At 38.9% G+C, this 20162-nt stretch overlaps 2 protein-coding genes across 2 annotated transcripts in view; one reads left to right on the top strand and one right to left on the bottom strand.

The window, feature by feature from the left end:
* Positions 1 to 20162, top strand: part of LOC122403057 (zwei Ig domain protein zig-8) — a 218784-nt gene that overhangs the window by 125323 nt on the left and 73299 nt on the right. The gene's annotated exons all lie outside the window — the stretch shown is intronic.
* Positions 6154 to 7121, bottom strand: LOC122403056. The gene is made up of 2 exons (XM_043406336.1): positions 6825 to 7121; positions 6154 to 6746 (listed from the first exon to the last, which is right to left on the bottom strand). Exons 1-2 carry the CDS (start codon positions 7081 to 7083, stop codon positions 6274 to 6276), a joined length of 732 nt encoding a protein of 243 aa, XP_043262271.1. The 5' UTR covers positions 7084 to 7121; the 3' UTR covers positions 6154 to 6273.

Below are 20162 nucleotides of genomic sequence, written 5' to 3'. Positions count from 1 at the left end.
AATAGAAATTCTCACCTGAATTTTAAGTTAAGAGACTGTTGTCGTCAATTGCACTGTTATTTTTTCGACACTGATAATTAAAATAATATAGAAAAGTCTTTCGTTGAAAATTATTTTGCACTTGAATTTCAGTTCTCCATTATATATTTGCTCAATAATTTCCTAATGATTTCTTCTTGAAACCTTTCGTTCAAGTTTCTTCAGTGAACATTTCAATTTTTTAATATTAAAAATTATATATATATATTAAAGTGGGGAGCGTAAGAATTTTAGAAAGGCTTAGGTGGTGCACAGCAGAAAAAAGGTTGAGAAACACTGATATAGATGTAACCAATAGCTCCATACGATAGTACACACAAGCACTCTGTATCGTTTCTAGCAATCAGAGGTGAGCTGGGGGAGGCAGAGATTACGGAATGCTCGATATGCTAATGAGTCGATAACCTCAAAGTACGGAATCGTTGGTGACCGTGGTCCCCTTCTATCAGGCATTGATACGTCCCAGGGCAAATAACAATCCACTAATGTTCGAACAATGTGTACAATGCGCATAGATAATTCGTGGCACGATGCACGCGAACGTTGCGCGATGGAATCGGTAATGGCATCAATCATATGTTATAACCAATCAGCCGAAACGTTTCGTTATCCTGATCTTATCCTTAGGCCTGCTTCCAACAGATCGGTATAATCCCCAAGTTGACGCGATTGTATTTTGTAATTTTAGGAACACATCGACCTCACGGTCATTAGCAACGGTTAGTTCTAGCGTTCTCTTTTAGGGGTGGTAAGATTTCCACGTACATGCTAGTTTCTTTTAGGTACTTCAGCCATATTAGGATTATTTGTTTGGCATTGTTGGTAAGGTCCGTGTATATCTCTTGGATGTTCAATATGGTATCATGTTTGTTCTCATTGACGGTGTTTCCCGTTGCATTAATTACACTTATAGAGTCAGTATAGATAGCGTGTTGGAGATTCTGACTTTGTGTGTAGTGGAATGCTTTAAGGACTGCGTATGCTTCGACTGAGAAAATGGATGAAGCATTTGGGAGGCGAAGATTTTTGGTCATGTTGTCGCGTATAATGGCAATTCCTACACCCTGGTCGGTCTTGGATGCATCGGTGTATAGCTTTACACAGTTTGGGTAATTTTTATCTAGTTGTAAAAGATCAACTCTGAGTTCTAGGCTACTTTTTTGGTCTTTGGGAGCATTCGCAAGAGTCACGTTTGTTTTGGGGGTTTGTATGGTCCAGGGTGCTATTTTTCCAACGCTGCGTGTAATAACTAGTGTCGACATTATTTTAGCTAAGTTCCGGTATTTGTTGATTCTGCCGTAGAATGGAATTGGTAGCTTTGGTTTCTCATTTAGTAAGGGTGTGTATCTGTTCCCAAATACTTACTTGTAGGTGAGATTATTCGGAGTAGAAGACATTTTACCTGTATATTTAAGCCCCAAAAATTTCCTTCTTTGTTCTAGTGGTGGTTCTTTAGCTTCGAATAATATATTGTTTATTGGGCTGGTGCGGTAAATTCCAGTGACTATTCTCAGAGCTGTATGGTGGATCATATCGATCATTTTTAATGTATTAGGCTTTGCGGAATTATACACTGTTGAGCCGTAATCTATTTTAGATGTAATCATGGCTTGGTAAGTTTTAAGGATAATTTCTTGCCCCAGTTACTGCTTGCTAGCGCCTTGATGACATTCATCTTTCTGGTGCATATATTTTTCAAGTGTTTCATGCGTGGAACCCAAGTCAGTTTACAATCAAATGTAAGTCCAAGGAGTTTAATATTGCCCACTTTTTCAACTTCGATGTTTTCGATATATAGTTTTGGCAGGTTTTGGTTTTGCTTACATTGCCTAGAGAATATTATGTACTGGGTTTTTGGGGGGAGAGTCTAAGCTTTGATTGTTTGGACTATGTTTGAAGTTTGTTTATGGTTGTCTGCAGGAGCTTTATTACTGTTGTAATGTTTCTCCCACTGCAGGTTAATGTTAGGTCATCAGCAAACAACTGTCCTTGGATCAGTGGTAGTATATTTTCTATTATATCATTATTTCCTAACAAAACTAGTGTGACACTGATTACTGGTCCTTATGGTACTCCATTTTGGATGACTGTTGGGTTGGACAGAGTTCCATTTGCCCTGACTTGGATGAATCTATGGTGGAGGAAGTTTTTGATGAAGGCAATCATGTTGCCATTTATTTTTAATTTGGTGAGGATATCGATGATTCTTCGCTTGTGTATCGTATCGTATTGTACGCTTTTTCAATATTTAGACATACTGTAGCATGTAGTTCGTTTTTTAGGAACGCTTCTGAGATACCTGTTTCTATGTTGACGAGGACATCTGCCATTGATCGGAACTGTCTGAATCCATACTGATTGAGTGCTAAAATATTGTTTGTCTCGAGAAACCACCTAAGTCTTCTGTCAATGGTTATTTCTATGAGTTTGCATAGGCAGTTGGTTAGAGCAATTGGTCTGTAATTTTCTGTATTGTGTTTGTTTATATTTCGGTTTAAGTATGGGTACTACTATGGCTTTCCTCCAGTTTTCAAAGGAAACTTGGTGGGTTCATATGCAATTGAAAATATGTAGTAGGTATTCGACGCCAGTTGGCGGTAGTTCTTTTAACAGTTCGTTTGGTATGTTTTCTGGTCCCGGGGAGGAATCTTTTGTTGTCTGGAGGGTGTTCTTTAGTTCTTCTAGTGTTATATTTGTGTTAAGGATAGGGTCGATGCAGATGCCGTCTGTTATGTTGGAATTGTTGTCAGAGGGGGCTACTGGAGGATAGTGGTCATAGTTTAAGTTGTTTGAGTGGTTTTGGAAAGTCATCGCAAGGATGTCGGCTATGCCGTTTGAATTGGTTATGGTGTTATCGTCACCTAGGTTGAGGAACTGTATTTCTGTATAGTTGGGTCTTCCAATGATATTTTTGATTTTTTCCCATATACTACTTGTTGGGGTTCGATATGTACGTTTGCCAGGAGTGTCTTTTGCTTTCTTTGATTATTTTGCCGAAATTTGCTCGTAGCTTTTTGAAGTTTATTAGGTTTTCAGTTGTAGGGTGTTTCTTTGCTCTGTTGAAGGCTTTGTAGCCTTTTTTCATGGCAGATTGATAATCTTCGTTCCACCATGGCACATCTCTTCTCCTGTCGGTTCAGGTTTTTATTGGTTCAGAGGATTCCTTTGCTGCTGTTTGAATAATTGTTTCTCATGTATCGTTTGATTTATTAAGGGTCAATGTCTTGGTTAAGAGATTCCTGGAGGCTATTTGCTATTATTGATTTGTACTTGTGCACAGTCTATTTTTTTAAGGTTCCATTTTGGTGCAGGTTGGTTCTTTGGGGATTGAGCAAGGTCTTCGTAGGTGATTATTCTTGGATTCTTGGGAGGTGGTCATTGTCGTGGAAGTCAAGAGTATCCCATTTCATATGTAGTGCAAGTCTGCTACTACAGATAGTCAAGTTAATTGCGCCAAACTTTCCGGTGCTGATAGTGAAGTGGGTGTCCTCTATTGAGCAGTGTGATTTCCAGATTTTTAAGCAGATTCTCAATGATTTTTCCGTGGTTATCTGTTTTATGGGAGCCCCAAAGACGATGATGGCTATTAAAGTCGCCTATTAATATAAATGGAGGTGGAAATTGGTTAACTAGTTCTTCTAAGTCTACAAGGTTTAGGGTTTGACTAGGGTTTGCTAATCTTTTTGGGGAGTAAAGTAACTGCTGCAGTCGCTTCTAGATTTGTATTGAGTGGTATTTCAGATTCATAACTTAAATTTTTCTGATACTGCAACGCATACTCCTCCATTAGAGAAGTCTTCGCGATTTCTATTTGTTGAAAAGGTAGAGAATCCTTCAAGCATTGGGTGGTGGTGCCTTTTGATGTTGGTTTCTCGTAGCCACAAGATGGTTGGATCGATTAGACTTATTTATTTAGACTTGAAAAGAGGTATTAGGAAACACATGAACGATGAACGATTTTTTGAGAATCTTTTAAGGATTGTGTGGTGGTGCTTTTTTGAGGTTAGTTTCTCGTAGCCACAAGATGGTTGGATCGATGAGATTTGTTTATTTAGACCTGAAAAGAGGTATTAGGAAACACATGAACGATGAACGATTTTTTGAGAATCTTTTAAGGATTGTGTGATGGTGCTTTTTGAGGTTAGTTTCTCGTAGCCACAAGATGGTTGGATCGATGAGATTTGTTTATTTAGACCTGAAAAGAGGTATTAGGAAACACATGAACGATGAACGATTTTTTGAGAATCTTTTAAGGATTGTGTGGTGGTGCTTTTTGAGGTTAGTTTCTCGTAGCTACAAGATGGTTGGATCGATTAGACTTATTTATTTAAACTTGAAAAGAGATATTAGAAAACACCTGATCGCACAATGAACGATTTGTTCACCTTCCCAGCCGCCTGGACAACCAAACGAGTGCGTGGACTTAATCATGGACCCGCGAGCGAGCCAGGAGCGCCACAGATGGCGCTGTTGTCGACAATGGCGGACCTATTTGATGTCCGACAATAATGATATCTAAAAGATGGATCGATGAATCTTTCTCGAGTCTGTCGAGGACGGAGCACCGAAACTCCGTTCTTTCGCAGGAAATTACGTCGAAACGCTAGCTCGAGGAAGAAAGCCAGCTTTGCTTCCGTTCTTTCCGCGACTCTCACCGCCCCCGGACCGTCATTTCCGCGACCCAGTGCAATTTCGGTCGGCGTGTCGCGTTCCCAGCTACCCCGATACACGTTTGTTTTGCTCAGCCCTACGTTTCTAAATACCACTTCCATTATTTGCAACTCGACGCGTTCATACCTTTCGTCAACGTTACGAATTTATCCTCTGACCGCGACAGTCTACGCCTCCAAACCGAGATAATCGTTTTGCGACTGTGATATTACGGTTTCTTGCGCGGCACGACAGTTTTCGAAAATTGCTTCGAGACAGCCACGTTATTAGACCCGAAGAAAAACAAATCTTCACTGGAATAGAAATTGCACGTGGCATTTGTCGAGAAAGTCACGCTTTGCTTATACTTGGAACTACAAAAACATTTTTGGAAGCTCACTCTGTGACTGGTTTAGGCCTGTCTCCTACTTTTCCAACCCAAGAAATTAGATTGGGGTAGAAGTTCGGAGATAATTCTTCCCACGTTTGGAAACACTGATTTTAGACAATTAAATTAAATTGCTGTAATTAACGATCGTCCGTGTACGTTCACAGCGTTTATAAAAGATGCAAAGACTGCGCCAGGCGGTGATTCGTGGCACGAGTAAACCGTTCCGCGAGTTCCTCCTTAAATAGTTAACGAATCGAGCGACGTCGCTCCCGGCTGATCGATTATTTGCGGTTGTTGTAAATAATTGCATTACCGTTCGACGCGATGTCCCCTCTAATTCGACTTGACCGAACGCGTCCGTAGCCCCCACGGTTTGATAAACGATTCGACCATCATCGTGGAGATGATGTATCTCGAGGCCTCTGCATTCATGCACCGCAGACCGGTTGTCGATAAAATCCACTCTCCCGGTTCCGTTTCACCCCTCGTCGGAAAACAAATCACGAAAAATCGCGGTGTCGTCGATATTTCGTTCGTATCGTCCGTAATCAAAATAATTATCGAAACAATGAGCGTCTGCACACCGGATCCGTACGTATTATTTTGCTTTTAAGCCCCCATTCGCTTCTATAGAGTTTTAATTTTATGTCACGTCGCCATCTTACATGTAGGATGTGGGTAGAGAGGGGGTGACGAAAAGACGTTAATCTAACCACTTAAATGAGGAACAATATTTAATGAGAGTACAATAGGTAATCTGATGGGCTTCACACGTGCTTTTTCTTTGACTCCACCTTAGCGACTGACCCGTCGCGTCGCACAGTGGGCCAGATCGAAGAATTAGCTGTTCACAACTATTTTAACGTTATTTCAAGACTTAAAGACCGTAGTATATAGATCGTTGAATTTGTCTTGACGTCAGCTATAACATTATTAAGTAAAAAATATATTGTGACAATTAAAAAATCAAGGTCACCTTAATGTTTTATTGAAAAAAAAAATTTTTTTGATTTTTCATATTGGGATTTGTAGAAGTGTAAGCGGTGATTAATTTTTGGTTGGAAACATTTTTTGCCAGAGCATCAGAAATGCCTAAAAAATAGCGATGACATGTAAATAATGTACAATAATTGAAAACTAGCTGTTCAGGCTTTTCAAACAAATGATTAATTTATTTATCTAAAATTTATTGTCTATGAAGAATCATCATCGTCTTGGAGGTCTTCTTTTAACATTAATCTTTCAATTTCGTCATTGAAAATATCAAAACGTGTATGTTTTTTACAAATTTTGCGGTTTTCCGCCGAAATTGAGGATATTAAAATGTCGGATGTATACAATAACGTGTGAAAAAGGTCTGTCATTGTTTCTAGTCGTGAAAATTTTCTCGCGTGATCGTTTCTGATATTTCTAAAATCTTTATTTCTTGCCTCCATTGCCTCTTCTGAAAACATTCCAATTTGTAAACCAGCACACTTTATTATGTCTGCACCATGAAATAGAATTTTATGCAAACTTGATGGCATGTAAAACCAATTATATTCTGTAACGTATAGATTAAATGTTTCCATTGCATACTCTTGAAATAAATTGGGACTAATTTGTCTATAACTTGGCAAATCAACTAAAATAACACCAAGTCTTTTAATTAATTCTTGGTTTACGCCTGAAAAATTATTTATTGTTTATTTTATTACTTTATTATTTAATAATTTATTATTTACTATATAAAATAATAAAATACCTGTAATATTGGCTGTTGTAGTATAATTTTCATAATATGTTCTCGCTACGTTTCCAGTATTTGTTGTACCAAAACCTGGCTTCGGAATGTCTACTAATATGTGCATTTCCTCTTTTAGTTTTCTTTTAATCATCTTTTTCCTATCTTCATATTGGGATTTTTCTTCTACACTTCGTATTTGCCACTTCTTGACTTGCAGGCGGTATGAAATATGCAATATGCATTCCATGCACCTGATCCAGGCATGAAGATTTGACATTCCAGACTGATAAAAATCTATGTTTACTGGTAATGTTTGTAATATATTTAGGTTATTCATCACTCGCGGTGTAGCTTTGCAGATTGAACACGACTGAGTTGATGATTCAGTAACAGCAGCAAAAGCTTTTCCATCTATCATAGTTAATTTAAAATAATATTTTACAACTATGTTTCTATTATTAAATCTAACAGTAAATGGAATCAAAGGGTATAGCCGAATAAGGGGGTCAAATGTGCCCCCAAACCGAATGGAACGAGCCACGGGTCATTCGATAGCAAAAAAAAAATAACCCCTGTGTGCAAATTTTTAACTTGAAATCTCGACCGTGGGGGTAGTAATGGGGTGAAAACGAAAATCATGTTTTTGAATAATTTCTCTGTACCTATTGAGTAAAAAAATGTAAAAAAATTCAGAGACATTTCGGGTACCGGGGCACATACTTTGGGAGATTTTCAGATTTTTTGATCGAAGAACCAGGTAGTGAAAAATAAAAAACAGCAAAAAATGCCGAAAAATGCCGATTACGTATTGAAGGAGGCCCGGAACTACTTTTATACTTTTACAGTAAACAGGTATTACTATTACTATTACTCTCAATTTTTTTCAGATTTTTCATTTTGGTGCGCCGCAGTGAAAAAAAATAAAAACCGAGTTTTTCCTCGTTTTCTGCGTATTAGAGTAACTTACACGTTGAATTTTGATGCATCCTTCAATATACAAGTGTTTTGTAGACTGTTTAATGTTTCTACACTAAGCAGAATTACATAACAATTGAAACAAATAAAATAAAGCCAACCGTTGAGCGCAATATATCCTAGAAAATCAACGATATTTTCGACGGCGTCGATGGCGCAGCGTTAGAGTGTCCGACTGCTGAACCGCTGCAAGTTTTTTTACCATAGGTTCGAGTCTCTCTTCTGGACTTAGGACTTTTTTTTTCTTCACTATTTTTTTTTTCAAATTCTAACTATATAACAATGCTTTATATTTATTTATAAATGTTCTGAAAGCATTTTACAAATATTTTAACCTGAAATATGTGTAGGAGGCAAAAAAGGGCTTCGAGGAAGCGTTGCCGAACGCTGACGGTTAGGAGCAGCGTAAGAACGCGGACAAAATCAGCTGTTAGGACGCATGTGAAAGTCGCTCGCCTATTGTCAACGACCGTAGTCGTAAACATGACCGAAAGGCGAGCGACCGCGAAAAACGAGTGCGAGAGAGAGACCATGTGTGCGAGAGAGAAAACCCACGAAAAGGCCAACAGCCGCAAAAATCGGTGTATCGGCAAGCGTGTGTGAGATATTGTATACAGGGTGTCCCGTAAATAGTGTAAGAAACGGAAATGGGGGGTAGGTGAGACAATTCTAAGCAACAATTTCCTTTGCAAAAATGTCGGATGGGGCTTCGTTTTTGAATTATTAACGAAAAACACTGACCAATCACGGCGCTCGCCTTCCGCGCGCTCAGGGCCGTCCGAGTCGAATAAATCGAAGCGCTACGAAGAACGAGAGATTATTACGTACAAGCGAGACAGCGAGACAGCGAGTTTGAGTAAAATATATGAGTCAGTGAGTGCGAGTAAAATATATATATATATAATAATTTATAACATTAAACTACTGTTACTTATAATTTACCTCTGTTGAATTAATTTAAAAATCCCACATATGTATAAATATAGTTTTGGAGTGTTTTTTGCGTTTTTATTTTTTTTGTCAACCACGATTATTGTTTAACATCTCTTACACTGAAATTAATGTGAAATGTTAGTTTTCAAATCTCTTACCTTTGACTATTGTGAATGGATCGGCGCAGAAGATTGTATATTGGCTTACTATTACTTCTTCTCGCCCTTCGATCAAGCAGATCTTTCCTTCTTTTTCTCTTTCTGTGATAAATATGAATGTTTGCTACGGCTTCAGTATCTAACGTAGACATGTAAGGGCCATTCCACGCCAAATCTATTAACCCACTCTCCGCCAATGATACTTTTTTCTAATAAACCCATTTTTAAGTACCAGTTTGATCGTTTCATGCTTATTTTTGAATGAAGTATCATTGCTCGATGGAAACCACGGGGAAAAATGATTAATTGTCCTACCTGCGTTACGAAGGAAATAAAGGTTCGTTGGGTGAGGGCCCAGACCGTTCAGGTCAATGGGTGATTGTCGCGTTCGGGTTTCACAATGTATTTTTTAATTACTCAGTTCAAGCTACTGTATGCGATGGGATTTATACATAATTACTTGGCATGATCCGTAGAGGTTGGACTTACAAGTGTTTCCATTATCTTTAAAACCAGCAGTAAGGAAAGGATAATAACCCTTACATGTCTACGTTAGATACTAAAGCCGCAGCAAACATTCATATTTATCAAAGAAAGAGAACGAGAAGGAAAGATCTGCTTGATCGAAGGGCGAGAAGAAGTAATAGTAAGCCAATATACAATCTTCTGCGCCGATCCATTCACAATAGTCAAAGGTAAGAGATTTGAAAACTAACATTTCACATTAATTTCAGTGTAAGAGATGATAAACAATAATCGTGGTTGACAAAAAAAATAAAAACGCAAAAAACACTCCAAAACTATATTTATACATATTTCAGGTTAAAATATTTGTAAAATGCTTTCAGAACATTTATAAATAAATATAAAGCATTGTTATATAGTTAGAATTTGAAAAAAAAAATAATGAAGGAAAAAAAATCCTAAGTCCAGAAGAGAGACTCGAACTTATGGTAAAAAAACTTGCAGCGGTTCAGCAGTCGGACACTCTAACGCTGCGCCATCGACGCCGTTGAAAATATCGTTGATTTTCTAGGATATATTGCGCTCAACGGTTGGCTTTATTTTATTTGTTTCAATTGTTATGTAATTCTGCTTAGTGTAGAAACATTACACAGTCTACAAAACACTTATATATTGAAGGATGCATAAAAATTCAACGTGTAAGTTACTCTAATACGCAGAAAACGAGGAAAAACTCGGTTTTTATTTTTTTTTCACTGCGGCGCACCAAAATGAAAAATCTGAAAAAAATTGAGAGTAATAGTAATAGTAATACCTGTTTACTGTAAAAGTATAAAAGTAGTTCCGGGCCTCCTTCAATACGTAATCGGCATTTTTCGCCATTTTTTGCTGTTTTTTATTTTTCACTACCTGGTTCTTCGATCAAAAAATCTGAAAATCTCCCAAAGTATGTGCCCCGGTACCCGAAATGTCTCTGAATTTTTTTACATTTTTTTACTCAATAGGTACAGAGAAATAATTCAAAAACATGATTTTCGTTTTCACCCCATTACTACCCCCACGGTCGAGATTTCAAGTTAAAAATTTGCACACAGGGGTTATTTTTTTTTTGCTATCGAATGACCCGTGGCTCGTTCCATTCGGTTTGGGGGCACATTTGACCCCCTTATTCGGCTATACCCTTTGAAATCTGTTGCTCTATTTTTCCGGTTTCGTTTCTAATTAGATCATTTGTTTCGTGTTTAAACATAATCTGTATGGGTCGGCAAAATCTGGTTGAAGAGGGACTCGGATTCATCCATAAAACATTGCCATTTGATTTTAAAATTAAAGGAACCATACATATGGCAAACAAAAATTCATCTGTATTATTATTGTCCGAAAATGCTTGATTATATGTGGAGTGACCGGAACTCCCATCACAGCCCCATTTGAACAAAAAGTTGAGAGATTCCGGTACATTTTCGTAATCTACACATTTTTCTAAATACTTAAATAATCTCTCTGTTGTGTGATTAGCAAGATATTGAATATTAACTTCTGCAGAAATGTCGGTCACTTTAATAGAAGTTGGGTAACATTCTTTTTTTGCCTCACGAATAGAATTATATGCAGGGTAAATATCGGCATTTCTTTTTTTTGCACCTGTTCGCATGGAATTATATGTCTCCTTAGTATAATCACCGTCAATGAATAGAGATAAAACTTCCTCTAAAGTGTATTTAATAGGCTCTGCTATACGTTTTCCACTATCGTTAATATATACATCTGCTTTTTGTATTATTTTCGCATACTTCTCAATATATCGCGCATAGCACTTTTTTTTTCGTGACTTATTTTTGCTTTTCTACTTGTATACACTGTTCTGCTCGACATAGAAATGTTTAAAACCATCGAATATAGTTATCTATTAAAGAGAATACAAAAATTCAAAGTATAAGGTGCTTTTTCACGCGAAAAACGTCGAAAAAATCGGTTTTTGATTTTTGCTACTAAGGCGCACCCTACCAAAAAATCTGAAAAAATTCAGGGAGATAACCAATGACAATACGCATTTACAGTAATTATATAAATCTAGTGTCTCGAAAGCTTCAATACGAAATCAGTATTTTTCTGTGTTTTTTTTGCGTTTTCAATTTTTCACACCTAGGATTTTGAATCGAGAAATCGGAAAAAATTCTCAAACATGTATCTCAATAACCACAATGCACCAGATTTTTTTCATAATTTTTGTACTCGATTAAATAGGGGAAATAGGCACAAATTCGTTAATCCGAATTTTCTCAATAACTACCCTTCCAAACAAGATAGAGGGTTAAAATTTGTCACAGAACGTTTTTTCTTGATGCTCTATCGATGGATCCATCGTATGTCACATTTGGTTCAAGGGCACATTTGACCCCCTTATTCGGCTATACCCTTTGAAGTTTCTAAATCCATTTACGGAAATGAGGCAACTTTAATGCGAAATAAGTGTATCAATGAGCATTCGGACCAATTTTCAAATAAATCCGACCACAAATAAAATATGTCTCATACAATCGTTGCAACCCCTTTCCACCCCTTCGGAGGATGAATTTTTAAAAAACCCGGAATAATTGTTTGATTAATTATGTCAAAGAGTATTAAGACCTTTCAAATAAATCTGACCACAAATAAAATATTCCTCGTATAAACGTTGCAACCACTTTCCACCCCCTTAGGGGTTAAATTTCGGAATATTCTTTGTTATTCCTTGTATACATCATAAAGGAAACCTCTGTGCAAAACTTCAGCTTTTTATATCCAAGTGCTTAGCCTTGGCGTTGATGAGTCAGTGAGTCAGGTCTTTCATTTTATATACATATATAGAAAATCACTAGCCTCTACTCTGGGTGGATCAATGGTATGAACTTGTAATTAGGCTGTGGATGGGGAATTTTAATTCTAGAAACAGTATGTAATGCACTTGATATGCAGATACATGTATGAGAAATGCTTAAAGATACGAATTATTATATTTGGGGGTTGATAGAGGGCTAAAGCAATAGTAAAAATCCTGCTCTGATAGTCTATTTGAAGCTTTGTTTACATGCTACTCTTTCGATAGATGTCTATTTCGAATTAACTATATTGCAAGTATACATGGGGCCAATTACTGTTACGTCCACCATACCATTTTGTAATTAACTGATAGTTTACTTTGTACCATGCAATACTTCGACTGAGCATTCCATTAGACGTGATCGACATTGCACTTAATTAGTAAGGAGCAATAGATTCACTAGGATTACTATGGACTTATGATTCATCTAAATTTCTATTTTGTCTCTTTATTTTGTGACCACTCCACAGCAGTGATCACTAGTGGTTACTGTTGGCCAGTAGTGATTAAAAGTGGTCACTGTTGCGTAGTAGCGGTTACAAGTGGTCTCTTCTGACAAGTAGTGGTCACAGTTGGGCATTGCTAGTCGCCAGAACTCACCAATGGCCAGTAGTGGTAACTGTTGGCCAGTCATGGTCACAAATGGTCACTGTTGGTCAGTAAGAGTCGCTAGAACTCACCAATGGCCAGTAGTAGTCGCCAGAGCTCATTAATGACCAGTAGTACTAGTGGCCAGAACTCACCAATGGCCAGTAGTGGTCACTGTTGGCCAGTAATGGTCACAAGTGGTCCTGTTGGGTAGTAGCGGTTACAAGTGGTCACTGTTGGCCAGTAGTAGTAGCCAGAACTCATCAATGGCCAGTAGTAGTTGCTAGAACTCACCAATGGCCAGTAGTGGTCACTGTTGGCCAGTAATGGTCACAAGTGGTCACTGTTGACCAGTAGTGGTCTACGAGTGGTCACTGTTGGCCAGTAGTAGTCGCCAGAACTCACCAATGGCCAGTAGTGGCCACCAAAAGCCCACCAGTGGCCGGTAACCAGAAAGTGAAAGTGTTTTTCTTCCCTCTTTTTGTGCAATATTTTCATTATTTTATAATAAATATACATATGGATGTATTGATTGGATCAAATAAAGACTTTGACACCATCCACATTACCACCTCGTGGCAACAACATCTGAATCAGACAAACCCACTCTAATGCCCGAAACTATCTTTACATAAACCCTTCGCTCAAATAAAGTGTAGTTCTGTACTTCTGTTGGGAATAAGCATTGCATGCATGTATTTTTAATGAGAATTTGTATCCATTGGTGCAGTTTCCCAGAGGTCAATACTACTAGAGGAGGACACTTGTTTATTGCATCCCCTGACCGTCTCCTTTCTTTTTTCCGAGCCTCAAGCTTAGTTAAAACCGTCAAACTAAGAATAGCATTTTCGTTTTGTAAAACTACATTAATTAAATGCACACTTAGCTCGAAACTCTGTTGTATTTATTTATCAAATAAATATTCAACAATAACACATACAATAACCAACATTAATGACAAGAATAAAAGAAGTGAACAAACACATTTGTATATGCAATATGGAATATGTATCAAACAAACGAAACAAAAAGTAAGAAGCAAAGTATGTAAGCAGGCCAAACATATAAAATCGAGACTAGACGATACATGTAAAACCAGTAGACATTTCAGTGTCGAAAAAGAGAGGAAAAACAGAAGATTCCGATATCACTCACCATTGGTCAGCATTGGTCAATATTGGTCTGTTGTGCTCACCAGATGTCGTAAGTGGTCTGCTCAGTCGTGGTCACAAGTGGTCACTGTTGGTCAGCAGTGGTCGCAAGTGGTCATTGTTGCTCAATAATGGGCACAAATGGTCAGTGTTGGTCAATAATGGTCATAAATGGTCACTGCGGTACAGTAGTGGTCACAAGTGGCCACAGTTGGTCAGTAGGGGTCTACAAGTGTTCACTGTTGGCCAGTGGCGGTCACAAGTGGTCACAGTTGATCAGTAGTGATCACAAGTGGTCAGTAGTGGTCACTAGTGGTCGCCAGAACTCACCAATGGCCAGTGGTGGTCACAAAAGCCCACCAATGGTCGATAACCAGAAAATTAACCAGAAAAGGTAACCAGAAAGTGCTTTTGTTCTCTTTTTTTGCGTAATGTTTTCTTCTATTTATTTAGCAAATAAATATTCAACGAATGCGTTTAAACAGGAAATCGCTGAAATCCGTCGATGGACGTTCGAGTGAAATTTAAACGGGCGCCATCGCGTTTATTATTAACGTGTCAGTTGACGTAGAGAATTAATGGCAAGTGGGACACCTCGAGCCCCAAGGATGATTCAAAACTGGGCAACGCGGGCCGATTAACAATTCAAAGTTTCGGGAGGTGGTCCTGCGGCGTTCGCGTGTCTCCTGACGTAGACATCCACCGTGTATATGGGAATTAACGCACGTTCATTGAATTATTCAGTAGCCAACGTCGACGTCTGGAATCCTGACGGGGCCCCGAGTACCGGGAACCCCCCGACTTTTTAATCGAGTCGGATCGTTCGGAATGCGATTCGAATGTGGATGCCATTTGCGCGCCACGGGCCATGCAAATTTTTACCCAAGCAACTATCCGACTCCGCGATAACATTAACATTCACCCTTTCTACCTAAACTACCATCTAAATTATGTTTACCCTTCTTTTCATTCGATTGCTGGATTATCTTGTTTTTGTATCCCCTATTGTCTTATCTATCTTTCATTATTGATCATCTTATACAGGGTGTTCGGTCAAACTTGGGAAAAATTTTCATGGTAGATTTCTAAAGTCAAACGAAAATCAGATATATCAATTTGTTGATTGGGGCTTCCTTAAAATGTTATTAAAAAATTAAGTTAAAAAATTTCAAATCATTCTCGGAAAAATTATTTTTGGTTACGATGGTCAATTACAATCACTTTTGGTGAATAGACATACCCCCAAATTCCCACGCAGTTTCGAGAAAAAAATTCGAGAAGGTATGAAATTTTTCGACAAAATTAAAAAATTTCAAATCGTTCTGGAAAAATTATTTTCGATCGTGGGGCCCAATTACAATCATTTTTGGTCATTAGACACACCCTCGAAATACTACCCGCTTTTGAGAAAAAAATTCGAGAAGGGATGAAATTTTTCGACAAAATTAAAAAATTTCAAATCGTTGTAAATGGAAAAGGAGTAATTCAATTTAAAGTACGAACACAAGTGATGGAGAGAACAGTGAACTTAAAGAATACTTTATATGTGCCCAATTTAAGGATTCTGATCTCAGTTGCAAAGATTGTTGATCAAGGTAACGAGATTATCTTTACGAAAAATCTAGCAGAAGTAGTAGATAAAAATGTCAATGTCAAAATGATTGCTGATAGAGTGGACAACTTATGATGAGTAGAAATGAAATTGCTCAACAAATTACAGGTGTAGATAATGGTGTTGTGGACTGGTACGGATGTGTGGCGTCCACCAAAACAGCGATTAGGGTGACATCTATGAAAGCTCGCTGGAGTTGAAGATTTGCTAGTTTCTATGGATCAAGAAGATTCCTTATTTGTTTCATCTGTTTTATTCGATCTTTGTTATTTTGAAAAACAAAGAATTCATTCATTCTGTCTTTGGTTCTTAATGAACAAACACGTAAACTTATTTGTTAATAAAATATTTAATTGACATATTAGTTTAATTTGGCATAGAGTCTACCATAGATGCAAGGGGGTCAGCGCCATCTATGAGCGCGGTGGCGAGGCGAGATGGAGATCGCGCAGGCGCAGTGCGCGTGAGAAAGAAAGGAACAGCGAGTCGGGCAGAGGAGGACATTGCAAAGGCGTCTCGCCTCCAATAGAGTTGCATTTAAGAAAAATATCATTGTCTCATTTTATTTTGACTGGTCATTATTCCTGTTCCTAACAACTGAATTCAGGCTGTGGTGCGCTAGAATAGGGTATTTAAATAACAGGGATTCATCTCTAATGTTAAAATAGATTAGGGATTGCAATGTTCAAGATAGCAATAAATCAGAAAAATGTGAGGTATGCTTGGTGAACAGACCTGGATTCAGGCTGTGGCACGCTAGAATAGGGCATTTAAATAACAGGGATTTATCTCTAATGTTAAAATAGATTGGGGATTGCAATGTTCAAGATAGCAATAAATCAGAGAAATGAGATGTATACTTGGTGAACAGACAGCTTAACTCCATCGAATAGTGTCAGATGCAATAAGATCTTGGAGGTGGTTCACTCAGACCTGTGTGGATCATTTAATGTAGCTTCAATGGGAGGAGCCAAATGCTTCACAACTTTTATAGACAGTTACTCCAGGTGGTCTATGGTCTTCCTGGCTCATCACTTTTGCCTCCCACTTCTAGATCATAGTATACACGTTATATGGACATGTCATGTGTCATATTATAGACTTCTACCAAATTGCTCCATCGAATAGTGTCAGATGCAATAAGATCTTGGAGATAGATCACTCAGACCTGTGTGGACCATTTAATGTAGCTTCAATGGGAGGAGCCAAATGCTTCACAACTTTTATAGACAGTTACTCCAGGTGGTGTATGGTCTTCCTGGCTCACCACTTTTGTCTCCTGCTTCTAGATCATAGTATACACATTATATGGGCATGTCATGTGTCATATTATAGACTTCTACCAAATTGCTCCATCGAATAGAGTCAGATGCAATAAGATCTTGGAGGTGGTTCACTCAGACCTGTGTGGATCATTTAATGTAGCTTCAATGGGAGGACCCAAATGCTTCATCACTTTTATAGACAGTTACTCCAGGTGGTGTATGATCTTCCTGTCTCATCACTTTTGCCTCCCACTTCTAGATCATAGTATACACATTATATGGGCATGCCATGAGTCATATTATAGACTTCTACCAAATTGCTCCATCGAATAGTGTCAGATGCAATAAGATCTTGGAGGTGGTTCACTCAGACCTGTGTGGATCATTTAATGTAGCTTCAATGGGAGGAGCCAAATGCTTCACAACTTTTATAGACAGTTACTCCAGGTGGTCTATGGTCTTCCTGGCTCATCACTTTTGCCTCCCACTTCTAGATCATAGTATACACGTTATATGGACATGTCATGTGTCATATTATAGACTTCTACCAAATTGCTCCATCGAATAGTGTCAGATGCAATAAGATCTTGGAGATAGATCACTCAGACCTGTGTGGACCATTTAATGTAGCTTCAATGGGAGGAGCCAAATGCTTCACAACTTTTATAGACAGTTACTTCAGATGGTGTATGGTCTTCCTGGCTCACCACTTTTGTCTCCCACTTCTAGATCATAGTATACACATTATATGGACATGTCATGTGTCATATTATAGACTTCTACCAAATCGCTCCATCGAATAGTGTCAGATGCAATAAGATCTTGGAGGTGGTTCACTCAGACCTGTGTGGGCCATTTAATGTAGCTTCAATGGGAGGAGCCAAATGCTTCACAACTTTTATAGACAGTTACTCCAGATGGTGTATGGTCTTCCTGGCTCACCACTTTTGTCTCCCACTTCTAGATCATAGTATACACATTATATGGGCATGCCATGTGTCATATTATAGACTTCTACCAAATTGCTCCATCGAATAGTGTCAGATGCAATAAGATCTTGGAGGTGGTTCACTCAGACCTGTGTGGGCCATTTAATGTAGCTTCAATTGGAGGAGCCAAATGCTTCACAACTTTTATAGACAGTTATTCCAAGTGGTGTATGGTCTTCCTGGCTCACCACTTTTGTCTACCACTTCTAGATCATAGTATACACATTATATGGACATGCCATGAGTCATATTATAGACTTCTACCAAATTGCTCCATCGAATAGTGTCAGATGCAATAAGATCTTGGAGGTGGTTCACTCAGACCTGTGTGGACCATTTAATGTAGCTTCAATGGGAGGAGCCAAAGGCTTCATCACTTTTATAGACAGTTACTCTAGGTGGTGTATGGTCTTCCTGGCTCACCACTTTTGTCTCCCACTTCTAGATCATAGTATACACATTATATGGACATGCCATGTGTCATATTATAGACTTCTACCAAATTGCTCCATCGAATAGTGTCAGATGCAATAAGATCTTGGAGGTGGTTCACTCAGACCTGTGTGGACCATTTAATGTAGCTTCAATGGGAGGAGCCAAAGGCTTCATCACTTTTATAGACAGTTACTCTAGGTGGTGTATGGTCTTCCTGGCTCACCACTTTTGTCTCCCACTTCTAGATCATAGTATACACATTATATGGACATGCCATGTGTCATATTATAGACTTCTACCAAATTGCTCCATCGAATAGTGTCAGATGCAATAAGATCTTGGAGGTGGTTCACTCAGACCTGTGTGGGCCATTTAATGTAGCTTCAATTGGAGGAGCCAAATGCTTCACAACTTTTATAGACAGTTATTCCAAGTGGTGTATGGTCTTCCTGGCTCACCACTTTTGTCTCCCACTTCTAGATCATAGTATACACATTATATGGACATGCCATGTGTCATATTATAGACTTCTACCAAATTGCTTCATATATCAATCCTATACTCCTCATCAAACATTTCTTCGATACACTCAACCGAACATGCTTTTTGCACTAAAATTGACGACTACTGGTGAGGAGCAATCGACCAACGCGAGAGCTAAACTAATGAACGAATCGGTGGGACGCGCTGCAACATGGCGGCCGATAAAACCGAGGACGCAACTGGACAGAGCTCTTGGATCTCCATCGAGGTTCATACGAACGGAGCAATCTCTGCACGAGGTCTGTTCGTTCGCATCCACCGTGGCGATACGTTAAAAAAGTCGTCGTTGCGAACATAACGCGTCGATTGCATTTTAATCCGAAGGGAAAATGGTGGCGTTACGGGTGACAGAGCCCCCAGGGACGTGCAACTAGTTTGCAGTACGCATTTGTTAAATCGAATCTAGCTCCGGTGGCCAGCGAACCGCGACTCGGTTTCATTGGTATTGCGTAGTTCTCGCCCCTTTTCGCCCTCCCCACCCAAAAAACGAATCTTCCGCCCTTATCCTCGTCTTCAGCCCCCTCTCAGCCACCGTTCTTTTTGTTCCGTGTTCCACGAAATCGTACAGGAAGCGGAGCTAACGAACGAAATATTGGATTAAGCAGATAAAGGCAGCACGAACCGCAATAAGTCCTACGGAGCGTGTGAGCGCGAGGGACGCGGCGGGGAACAATGAAACGCGATACGGGGCCGAGATAAGAATGAAATTGCGTTATGGTCGAGCCGTGGTTTTCGATTCGATGCGTTTTATCACTTCCCCGGCGGACGCCCGGCTACAATTTGTCCTGGCTCCTATCCGGCATCGACGGGCACAAAAGGTGCATCGCGCGCGCGAACAAAGAGACTTTTGCCTCCTTTAGTTTTATTCGCTCGGTTAAAAATCCGATCCGCGGGGGTTGCTCGCTTAATCGCGACCGATCGATACGAATATCTGTACGGAGATTGCTTCCCCGTTGCGTTGCTGGATTCTCTGGTATCGAGTTTAACACCTTTAACACTTTGACTGTCGTGTCACCCATATATGGGTGAACTTTTAACAGCGGAACTGAAACAATGAATTCTCAATTTGAAATGTTAAAGAAAATCGATTTTAATAGGCTTCGTAAATTTGAATGAGGTTAGAAAAGTAACTATTACGACAACTTTTGAATTGTGCAGTTTACAATTGCCTGAAATCAGAGTTTTGGTCTCGTAAACAATTTTGGGATTTTAGACTGGCATTTGACGTGTTAAAATCGAAGAGTGGTTTGTTCGAGCGTTCAGAAAACATTCCCTCTGGTTCATAGGGTGCTCGAGGAATATTGTGAGGCAAACGTTTTAGGAACGAAAGGGGTTCGCCTTACGTAAAATGTGGTTTTCTGGACATTTTTCTGGGGCTC

Source organism: Colletes gigas, unplaced genomic scaffold, assembly GCF_013123115.1.
Source record: "Colletes gigas isolate AHSC1104 unplaced genomic scaffold, ASM1312311v1 Colletes_gigas_Sc00043, whole genome shotgun sequence".
Classification (NCBI taxonomy): domain Eukaryota; kingdom Metazoa; phylum Arthropoda; class Insecta; order Hymenoptera; family Colletidae; genus Colletes; species Colletes gigas.
The sequence above is the reverse complement of the archived record's forward strand: the minus strand, read 5'-3'. Positions and strand labels throughout refer to the sequence as shown.